We start from the raw sequence: 12,343 nt of genomic DNA, 5'->3' as shown, positions 1-12,343 counted from the left end.
TTTAATATTTTATTCAGCAAATAAACAGTAACTGTGCACTAAAATGTACAGAATGTGTCCCCTGTAGAAGTTGCATGCTCATTTTCACTTAAAACAAAAAAAATGTTATTATTGTTATAAGAAATGTTATATTACTGCACACTGACTTACATATACTAGCATATATTTTGATAGATTTGTTATTTTGAATCATTTTTAAATGACAGTGGGTCAGTTTTCCAGACCTAGATTAAGCCTAAACCAAGGCTAAAAAGAATCTGTAGTGGTAAATCTCCACTGACACTTAAACATAGCCCAAGATCAGGCTTAATCCACGTCTGGGAAGCTGGCACAGTATGTACACTTATATTTAAACATATTCATTGGTTGATAGATGCTGGACGCTCCACTGTAGTATGTCCTTTAGTAGCTACTTCTACTTCTATTTGAGTCTTTATTTAAATAAAGTAACAACACCTTTACTTGAGTATGCTTCTACTCTACCCACCTGTGTCCAGTGCCTAGACTGAACAAATTAGTCAATGAAACAGGTTAAACGAAATGATCCATTAGCCACAGCCTTACTACAAAGCCTCCAGCACTCGCTATGGTAGCACAAGCTAGCTTGTATATTCAAGTAATCCACATCAAAACACAGTAGGCCTGGTGCCTCACCTATTTCTTTCATAAACCAACCAAATAACCCTGACTGGCAGCTTACCCATTATATAAAACACTCTGTTAAGAGCGGCTGCCCTGGGGGCCAGTAAAGCCGACCACACGGAGCTACTCCCGACCGTAACAAATCATCATAAAACAGCCATTAAAGCATATTACAGCAGCCGAAGCACAAGGCTGGAAGGAGGGGTAGGTGGAGGGGGGTCTGAGGAGTGGGCTGTGAAACGTACTTATGAACAGTGTTGTAGACCAAGGCTGTGTCCAAATCCACTACTTCAGTATACATAGTATATGTACTATGATAATGAATGTGCTAGTAATGGTTGTGCACTGTTTAGTACACTAGTGTGTGGTTTTAGACGCAGCCCTAGAGTTACATAATTGTTTTAGATGTGTTCAATTTTTTATGTCTCGCTTCAAAACAACTTCCATTTTCTCTTCCCAGCTGAGAAAAACAGCCTGGCCAGAGTTTAGTGGGTCTACTAGCATGACCAAGCTGGTATCCTAGCATGACCAGTTGAACCGAACGACCAACATAGGGTATGTTTTCACCAAGTTCAGCTGGATGCCCAGCTGGTCAACCACCTTGGACATCTTAGACCAGCAAGAATGTAGCTAATGACCATCAAAGACCAGCTCTGAAACTCACCTGAAACCAGCTACCAGCAAAGGCTGGTCTTGGCTGGATTTTCAGTCTATCACCTTGGTCATCTTAGACCAGCAAGACTCCAGATACTGATCATAGGCAAAGTAGGTCTACCAGCATGACTAGCATGACTATCATGTCCAAGCTGGTCAACCAGCGTATCTATCATGACCAAGCTGGTCAATCGCATGACCATCATGACCAAGTAGGTTTACCAACTTAATTAGGTGACCAGTCTAGTGTATAGTTTCGCCTAGTCCAGCTAGATGTCCAACTACTCAATCACCTTGACCATCTCTGACCAGCAGGAATGGAGCTAATGACATCATAGATCAGCTTAGACAATTAAAAAAACATCAACAAAAGCTGGTCTTAGCTGGATTTTTAACCAACAACCTTGACCATGTAGCGGGTCTACCAGTATGACCGTCTACCAGCATGACAGCTTTCACTGGCCAACCACCTTGATCATCTTGGACCAGCAAGAATCTTGATAAATGACCATTAAAACCAGTGGGTCTACCATCATAACTAGCTTGACCACTTTGGTCAACCACCCTGACCATCTTGGACCAGCAAAATTATTGATTACTGATCATTAAAAAGTGGGTCTACTAGCATGACTAGCTTGACCAGGCTGGTCTACCAGCATAACCATTTTGACCAGCTTGAGCAAGCTAGTCGACCAACATGACCATCATGACCAATTTTTGGCTGGTCAACCCCCTTGACCATCTTGGACCAGCAAAAATCATGGTAAATGACCATTAAAAACAGTGGGTCTACCATCATAACTAGCTTGACCAGGCTGGTCAACCAGCATGACCAGCTTCTCCAAGCTAAACTACCAGCATAACCATTCTGACCAGCTTGAGCAGGCTGGTCTACCAGCATGACCATCACAACCAACTTTCTGCATGAATCACATAATTCTTGGACCAGCAAAAATCTTGATAAATAATTGAAAATAGTGGGTCTACCAGCATAACTAGCTTGACCAGGCTGGTCAACCAGCATGACCAGCTTGTCAAAGCTGGATGACCAACATTGGGTATGTTTTTGACTAGTCCAGCTGGATGGCCAGCTTGTCAACTACCTTGGTCATTTTAGACCAGCAATAATGTAGCTAATGCCCACCAAAGACCAGTTTAGACTGCCTGAAAGCTAGCAACAAAAGCAAATCTTAGCTAAATTTTCAGCCGGGATTTTAAAATTTCTTTTCCTTCCATAAACAGGTCTGTGAGAACCAGCCTGTCATTAAGACATCATTTTGAAGCAGAAGACAACAAAAGAGGCCTTTTTTATGTAAAAAAAAAAATCTGCCATTAGACGTAAATTGCTGAGGAGTAAAAGATATTAAGTATAGGCTCCAGAGCTGACAGTCGTATTGCGATATCTCCTCACAGTTGTGAGAGACGCCATGACCCCCACATGCACAGGAAATATTAGAGCCTTGTGCATATAAAAAAAAGCCTCTTCAGCAACGGCAGCTTTTATTTTCTTATTCATCGCCGCGACACAGAGGTGCTGACAAGCGTAACCCATTCTATTATTAGCTCACTAAAAGTCCGTTTAACGCGCCACAGGGAGATCTTTCATCAGAGACGATGACAGGCAGGCCTTTTCACGGGGGAGAGAGGAGAAAATTTTCCGCCTGACGGGGAGAGACGAAGGAAGGAAGGTAAACAGCAGTTGGCGGATAAAAAAAGAAAGCATGGCGCGCCCTGAGAGGCTACATCAACAGCACCACTGATACAGACTGTAGTGATGGGGAAAGGTGAGGGTTTGATGATGTGCTGTTTCTATTTGCATTTTTTTTTTTACAGTTTTGAGGTATTTGTACTTTTCTGAGTGATGTCTAATAATGATTTTACTTCTACACCAGTAGATTTGTGAGGAAGTATTGTTCAGTTCCATTTTGGTCACATGTAGTTTCTAATATAATATATTCGTGTTTATCATTCTGTTCTGTTGGTTCAGCACCTGGAATGCCTCTCTGTTGCTCACTCTTTATCTTTATAAGTTTATTTTAGACCACAAACAGAACAGGGCCTATCAAACCTGACTTCCTATACTGATAGAAAAGTTCCACTGCAGTTCTACAGAGAACTCAGTAGCTAGTCAGTACATTTTTGCCCTGGTAGTGTTTCTGTCAGCTGCTTCTATTTGTACTTGAGTTTTTATCTCACTGAAGTTGAAACACTTTTACTTAAATGTAAGTACACTCTTAGCAAAAAGGGTTCTATATAGCACCAAAATAATTCTGTGTGACTTGTAACTACAGTGGAAACATTGCTAAAAACGTTCTTCAAAGAGCTACATACAGTACCGTGCAGAAGTCAGAGACTGATTTAATTTCCAACTGCCTCTAAGTGCAAGTTATTCATTTTTCAGTGTCAGAAAAAAAGCAGAAACAACTAAACATACCATTTTTTTTTATTATTTATTGCACGTGTCAGGCTCCAGTCCTCGTGGGCCGAAACACTGCAGACTTCAGCACCCTGCCTCATTAAACGCACCTGATTCAGCTCATCAGCTGATTAGTAAGGCCTTCATGAACTGAATTCAGAGCGTTAGATGAGGATAAATGCTAATCTCCACAGCACTTTGGCCCGGAGGGTCCCCAGTTTGACCACCTTTATTACAGCTTCCATTCTTTCAAGGAGACGTGCTTTCATGTTTTCATAGAAATCTGCAGAGATGTTTTCCACACCTCCAAAGTTCAGTCTTAGAAGATGGTTTCATTTTCTGCTTCACGATCCAAATAATCCAAACACATTCAGTGATGTTGACGTCTGGACTCTGGGGTGGACAATCCATTATTCTGAGAACACCAACAGCTTCTTTGTTCACTTGCAAATACTCTTCTTTTTTATCTATATACTCTTCTTTGTATCCATTTCCTTTCCTCAGTGAGGGCTTATTGACAGCTACACATCCTTTCAGACCCATAAGGTGGGTTTTTTCAGATCTGAAGCAAGAGGAGATTTTTTCTTCTCTCATAGATGAAAGTTTAAGCACAGTTTATCCAATAGTGAGAGTTTTGGTGGTCTACCAGCTTTTTCACGGTTGTCAGTTTTGGAAACCCCTGATTCTCCATATTTTTTGTTCACATTCTCCTTCCACATGCAATTGGATTATCTTACATCTAATCTTCTCAGAAATATCTGCTGAAAAACTAATCACATGTGCTTAACCCTTGTGTGATGTTGGGTCTGTGGGACTCCATTTCAATGTTTACCAAAAGAAAAATTGATGCAATTTATTATTATTTAAACCTCAAATTCTTTGGCCTTTGCTCATTTTCAGTGAAGAACATATAAAATAACACATTTTCAGTGCCTTCACACTGTTCACCCCCCACACCTTTATATTACACATGTGGTGTTGGGGTGAACCTGCGGGGAATAAAAGTGTGGAGGTGCTGTGTCCTTCACTCTGTTCTCCTCCTACATGGCCTGCTGTTAGTGTGTGTGTGTCTGTGTGTGTGTGTGTTTGTATATATGTGTGTGTGTGTGTGTCTATGTGTGTGTGTGTTTGTATATGTGTGTGTGTGTGTGAGGGTGGACAACATGGACAGGCTGCTGACTGGCTACAGCTGCTAAAGGAGAACCCTATGCTGGACACTTGTGATATTTTAAACATCTGGTATTTTTACATAAATTGTTATGGCTGTATTGATTTAAAAAAACAATAATGCAGTGGGTCCACCAGACCACTGAGTAACAAACACATCAACACCACACAAGGGTTCATCATTTTGATTGAAAAATAAATAAATGAAAAGTGGTCTCTGTGTTTTGCACAGTACTGTGTAACTGTTTTCCCCACATAGAAAACAACCATTTAGCCATGCAATTTTTGTTTTTATTAATAATTAAATGTTTTAAAATGTACTCCACTTTGTGCCACTGGACGGGAGCCCGTTAGCACAGCTTCAAAGGATGCTTTGGACTCCATGTCCATCTATCCACTTCACATATTCTGCCCATGTTGTAGTGCTGAACACCCAAACTTGACCAGCAGCTGCCACTGGTGTGCACAGGACCCAAGTCGCTACAGCATTTAACACTCTCTACAGTTTTGTGTAATCAAGAATGAACTGTTATACAGGCTGCTATAATCAGAGACACTGTTTTTGAAGTTGGTTGCTTTGCTTAGACAACCGTAACAGAGGCAGTGCATCTTCTGAAGTCCCTGTAAAACTATAGCAGCTAATTCAATATTAGGGTCCCTACAGTGGACATGATATGCATTAAAGCAACAGAACAGCAAAGCCTCTTATTTGCCTGCAGTGGAACAAGACCATGGGTTCGGAAAAAAAAGGAATCAATACAGCACTCGTACAGCGCCTACAACCATGTCCTGCCACAGGCTAGCAGAGGAGTCCGTCACTCATCACTGAAAATGAAGTACCTCGCCATGAATAATATACTCACAAGCACAGTGGAAATTACATTAGAGAGGAGAGGAGAGGGCAAGAGAAGAGAGACAAGGCAGAAGGAGGAGGAAAAGGGAGAAAAGAGGAGAGATGATGAGAAAACGAGACATGAGAGGACACCTGCTTTTTTTAAAGTCACTTATGCAGTGAAATTATTTTACTAAGTATCATGACTTAAAGGGGAATTCCACCAACTTTTAAAAATGTCTGCATCATTTAACCCTTGTGTGGTGTTGATGTGTTTGTTACTCAGTGGTCTGGTGGACCCGCCGCATTATTTGTTTTTAAATCAATACAGCCATAACAATTTATATAAAAATACCAGATGTTTAAAATATCAAGTAGCCAGCGCAGGGTTCTCCTTTAGCAGCTGTAGCCAGTCAGCAGCCTGTCCATGTTGTCCACCCTCACACACACACACACACATACAAACACAGACACACACACACTAACAACAGGTCATGTAGGAGGAGAACAGAGTGAAGGACACAGCACCTCCACACTTTTACTCCCCGCAGGTTCACCCAACACCACATGTGTAATATAAATGTGTGGGGGTGAACAGAGTGAAGACACTGAAAATGTTATTTTATATGTTCTTCACTGAAAATGAGCAAAGGCCAAAGAATCTGAGGTTGAAATAATTAAACATGAAAATCCCACAGACCCCAACACCACACAAGAGTTAATTGTTTTGATGTAAACAAAGGCTTTCAGAGTGGTTTGGTGTTCAGTGTTCTGTTCTAGAGACACTTATCAACTCAGAAATGTTCACAGTGGTGGTGATAGGAACCATACGTCTATTTAATGCCTCTTAAAACTCCCTCAGTGAAAGTCATTGCTCTAAATGGTTATGAATAAGCTGCCTCATGCCTGAGACTTTGTTTAACAATAATTTTACAATACAGGTGTCACGCATTCTCCCAGAATTCTCTGGGAGATCACATGACTGAAACACTTCACTCCTCAGTGGACGCAATCCTCCAGAACTCCCGGAGAGATCCCACGACTTACCAACACCAACCAATCTCCGTTCTGCCTCGCCTGAATATTGATATACCTCACCTGAATCTGACTATGATGTCTTGTTGAGTTAGTATCTAAGCCTGGGCTTGTAGTTCAGATCTTTGTGAGGTATTGCGTCTTTTAAAAAGCTACAGAACATATTTTTTGTATTTTTGCTTATCCTGTGTACCTTTTCTTTTGCCTAAGTTCAAGATTCTACGTTTGGTCTTTTCCCACTTGGATTGTTTGTTTGGATCTCCTTTGTTATGTACATTCAGATATTTCTGGCCTTGACCATGTCTCTCTTGAACCCCAGTAAAGTCTATTATAACGGCACACATCTGACTAGTCTGGTTGTTTTACAATGGTTTTGGCATAAAACACATATTTAAAAAAAAATATTCCCCCCAGAGGAAAAGATCTTTCTTAAGATCGTAGAAATAAAGCAGATCTCAATACTATATTAATGAAGGATCACTGATTTCTGAACTGTTTCTCCTAAACCCCCCTTAGGAGAAAAGAGGAGATCAACAGCATTTCACTGTGAGAAGTTCTAGTGATGAAGAGAGTTACTGAGAGAGTTCTGTGATCTAGAACAGAGCTGTATGAGAACACAATGAGATCTCACACTTTTCTTATAGAGATATTACTCAGCTGAGACACGGGTGAGACGAGTCAGACACTCTTTGTTCTAAACGGATTTCTGTGAAGCTGCTTTGTGACAACATCAGTTGTAAAAAGCGCTATACAAATAAATTTGATTTGATTTGATTTGACTAAAGAGTTAAGCCACATGTGGGACAACATTTTGACCAAAGTGAGAAAATCTGAGTTTTATATCTCAGGAGCTGAATTTCAGAAACAGGAGAAAAAAGGCTTAAATCTCACTCTGATTTCAAACTGGACTTAACTGTGTCTAGGATAAGAACCTGAGACCAAGAGGAGATCTCATTTAGAATATTTCTTTCCTCTGGGACAGCAAAGATGCACATGCATACTATAAACCTTAAAACCTGCATTACAATAAACGTTTTCCTCTTTGGGGCATTTTTTTCATTATTTTACAATAATAATGTTAATAATAATAATAACAAAAAAGTTGTATTTATATAGCACTTTCATGTCGGTGGCAGCTCAAAGTGCTTTACAGACAGGTGACAAAGCTTAACAGTAAAACAAGAAATTCTAAATATTAATTCAGAATCATATAAGAAATGACCCAAATCAAATAAAAAGATAAACACCATGAGATGTAGAGCTTTAATTAAACACTAAGTTAAAGAGATACGTTTTTAAATGCTTCTTAAAAGTGAGCACTGAGCTTGACTGTCTAATAAAAGGTGAACTGAGCTCCACAGTTTAGGTGGAGGTGTTTGTAGAAGGTCACTATCTGCAGATCTAAGATCACGTGCTGGAATATAAACAGACAGACACTCTGTGATGTAAGTGGTGCTTTAAGGTCATTTAGAGCTTAAAAAAATAGTAGCAGCACTTTATAATCTATCCTGAATGATACAGGCAGCCAGTGCAGTTCTTTCAAAACGGGAGAATTATTGAATTTGAAAATCCATGAGACTCCAGTAGGTTCACTGATGTTGTTGGACAGTAAAAAATGCCTATATTTGTGTTGTAGACATTCCTATCACAACCACTGTAAAGAAATCAGAGTCTCTGCAATGAACCGTTTCACGTCAAACCACTCTGAATGACTTTACATCTCAACCACTGAGTTATATAGAAATTTTGTTACATATGAACATAAAGAAAAGCCCACTGCCAATAACATAAATCATAAAAAAAGAAAATTAAAAGTGGCCTATGATGTGTTTTGGATTGCAACCCTTCATATACTGACTAGATTTAATGAGACTTCACTTGCCAAGGCATCATTTTTGCAGTGTGGGTTTTTGGCCGGTGATGTCTGCAGCCCACAGACGTAACAAAATGTGACAGTGAGTCAGGCAGTTGTGAGGTGCACAGGTGTGGCTCACGCTCACTCACGCACGCGGCTGCGCGCTCACACCTGCCTCGGCAGGGCTATTAGAATAAGTGACGGGTCTCAGAATAAAATTACACTCAGTCTAATGAAACAGCTGACAGTCTATGCATGATACTGATCGCTTCGCCTGAGGGGAGGTTAGTTCGGTCGGCGGTTGCAGAGCCTATAGAGAGACGTATGAGAGCTGGAGAGATAGTATAAGGGCCATAAGAAGAAGCAATGAGCAAGTCTGATTGTGAAAGATTCAAGAGACGAGGAGGGGGGCATGAAAAGAAACCCTCACTGGGTTGGGGGGGTGTTTATGGAGGGATGTGATAATGTTTTCCCTTTGGGTTTAGGGTCTGTACACTGCAAAAAATAGTATCTTGTCAAGTAAAATTCTCTTAAATCTAGTTGATATATTCAATATTCCTCCTGTTAAGATTGTTGTAAGCATTTTTAAGATTTTGTAACTTATTTCCAAACATTTTTACTTGTTTTAAGTCATTTTATTAAGTAAAATTATCTCACTATATTGGCAGATACTTTTGCTTGTATTAAGAAATGTGCTTGAAACAAGCTAAATTATCTGCCAGTGTAGTGAGATAATTTTACTTAATTAAATTACTTAAAACAGGTAAAAATGTATAGAAATAAGCAAAATAATCTTATAATAAGTGCACAACCATCTCAAAATGAGAAATATTAGACATGTTGACTAGAATTAAGATAACTCTACTTGACAAGATACTACTGTATGTATTTCACCCTGAGTTAGACTGGGTGTCCAAGTGTAATGGAGACTGGACGAGAGCCGGATTGAGCGAGGGCTCAGCTGATTCGCTTTAAATCGCAGATCACACTGAGACTAAATATAGAAAGACGACAATGTCTAAGGCACTTTTATCTCTGTCTTCATCTCGATCATCTAGTTCAGCTCTCTGATATGAGGTATTCATAAGCAGAGATAAAAATCACCAGAAATACCCTCAAAGCACATAAACGAAAGACACAATGAACTGGAATAATGCACACTGGACTGGATAGCAAAGTAATAAACACATTTGCTCTCACAACACACAAATAACATAATAACTGACCTGTGTGTTGATTCGGATTGCTCCAATGGATGGGATCTCAAAGTAGTATCCTGTTGAGCAAAGACAATGAGAAACAATAAACAAGCAATAATACAGTCAGGTTTCTAACATTCAGCTGCAATTTAAGGACCCACAACTGTTTTTCTTCATTATTTTGCAAAAGGAATTTACCAGATACGTATAAGGCCTTCAAGGAGAGTGTGACCACATGTCTGAAAGAATGCATGGCTTTCACTTTCAGGTGAGCAATATTACAATATGCTATTGTTAGCATGATAAATTACACTGTGATATGCTTTGTTTAGTATTTTGTGGGTATCATCAGTACCTCTGTAACCCTAAACAACTGAATAGGTCATTAAAAGACTGTAAACAACAACCAGTGTAAGTGCATAAACTATATAGTAACAAATGACAGGTTATTCCATAACATAAGCATAATGCCACTTTCCTCCTTTTCCTTCTTTAATTTTCTATTTATAGTTTTTAACAAATGTTTATTTTATAGTATTTTTTGTAAATGTTTACAATTAAACAAGCTGTATTGGCTACTGTGCCTTGAAGACGGGCCTCTCTTTTCTGGCTGTTTTTGCCTCAGTCAAAAAGCAGCCTGGGCTGAAACACTCCTTATAATTTCAGTGAGTGTGTTTACATGCACTCAATAATCCAACCATAATCTGACTTCTGCAGTTATCTGATTATTTAAATGGTCATGTAAACAGCACACTCAGATTGCTTAGATCAGAGTAAGGTCTAGAAATCTGATTAAGAAATCAGATAAAGAGAGCTGGGTTTTAGCTCAGTAATCAGATTTCTCAGAGCATGTAAACTCTTACTCTGATTTCTTTCAGATTTCTCAGTCTGTGCATGAGCGAAAACAGACGGCGGTGCCGGAAATGAGCAAGCAGCGCCACCACAAGACGTAGCAAAACACTTTTAGAGCGACGCTGAAACTAAATACATGCCTGACGAAATTAAGGATTTAAATATTCTTCATTTTTTAGATAATCTTCATATTTTCATGTGGCGTGATGTTTTAAAATAAGAGCTGCAGCATGTTTTACATTACGTTTACGTCGTCTTCTGCGACTTTATTGGCTGGTTGTAAAGCAGAAATCTGATTACTGTCTGACTCATGTAGACCTGGAGTTCTTACATTATCTGATTACTCAAGTGTATGTAAACATGTTGATCGGATTACCGACAAAATCTGATTTTCTGCAGTTATCGGATTATTAAGCGCATGTAAACACACTCAGTGTGAACTTTAACAAAGTGTGTATTAAAAAAGCAATACAATATGGTTTCCCATGACACAGGCCCTTTAAAAAGTGGCACCACTGTTTTGCTGGTGTATTTTGTCTGTTCCAACTTGTTCACAAACATCAGAAAAATGAAACATTATAATATACAGTGTAACCTGAAATGTTTTCAAGTATTGTGACATTATATTTTTGCCATATCGCCCACCCTCACTTTCACTACCCATCAGTGTGCATGACTCGTACCTTACTGTGGCTGCGGGAGGATCGACTTTCAAATCTCTACCATTAACGCTGTGTAACAGTCAGCGTGATTGAGCATGCTGAAGCCTAAGCTTAGGCTGATTAAAGGGAGAGCAGAGGCACTAGCAGGGTCAATAAGCCCAGCTCAGCAAGTTATTAAAGAGAGAAGTGTTTGTACAATGAGCTGCAAAACGGAGCCAACACCTGCAGAATGTTAAAAGCTAAGTAACGTCCGTCACCCTACATGACCGGAGCCTCATTCTTTCTGTGGCCGGCTGTGTACAGCCACGGCTTTTCATTTCTAATTACACATAACTAAAGCAGCACAGCATCTCCGTCTAGGCCTGAAGAGCTTGTCTGGAAATGTCATAAAAGTAACAGTCAGGATGTTAATTAACAGAAAATGAATACTGTGTTAGAACAGCTCAGCGTAACTGTTACAGGTAGGAGGAAAAATCCACACAGTATATTATAGTGATATATTGGGTTAAAATGGTATTTATACATACAGTCCAAGTATGGACATTTTTATTACTTATGAAGCCCACTGTTAGACTAATAGATTACCAAGCTGCATCTCCGTATGAAGACAGCATCGTTTCTTTCTGGCGAGACCAAGTTTTCTGTCAGTGTAGTTGTTATTGGGATCAGTCTGATGGTGCAGTGGATAACACCACTATAACATACCACTAAGACTCCAATGAGGCAAAACACCTACATTCACCTGCCATTGTTAGCTGCTTTGGACAAAAGCAATGCTAAATATATAAGGATAAAGATGTTTTTAATGTTGTCTACTTTACCAGTAAAACCATCTGATACATATGTAAATGTTGGGGTAAAGTGTTTAATTTTGGGGCTGTATTAAAGAAACCTCTTAAGTCTGTAATCTTATCTGCTTAGTCACCATGACCACTTTAGTTAGGACTGAATTTAGGACAGAAGCTGTTACTCCAGATATGAAAACAGTATTACAGAAACATTCTAACTAAACAAAATTTCCTAAATTCT

At 39.4% G+C, this 12,343-nt stretch overlaps 1 protein-coding gene across 1 annotated transcript in view; it reads right to left on the bottom strand.

The window, feature by feature from the left end:
* The window catches only part of cacna2d2a (calcium channel, voltage-dependent, alpha 2/delta subunit 2a), a 324,986-nt gene that overhangs the window by 35,717 nt on the left and 276,926 nt on the right, over positions 1–12,343 (bottom strand). The window contains exon 14 of the mRNA XM_036571307.1: positions 9,828–9,877. Coding sequence (XP_036427200.1) covers positions 9,828–9,877 — 50 coding nt within the window. The remainder of the gene's footprint in view (positions 1–9,827; positions 9,878–12,343) is intronic.

Source organism: Colossoma macropomum, unplaced genomic scaffold (genome assembly GCF_904425465.1).
Source record: "Colossoma macropomum unplaced genomic scaffold, Colossoma_macropomum, whole genome shotgun sequence".
Lineage (NCBI taxonomy): Eukaryota > Metazoa > Chordata > Actinopteri > Characiformes > Serrasalmidae > Colossoma > Colossoma macropomum.
Note: the sequence above shows the minus strand (reverse complement) of the source record. Positions and strands in the feature narration are given on the sequence as shown.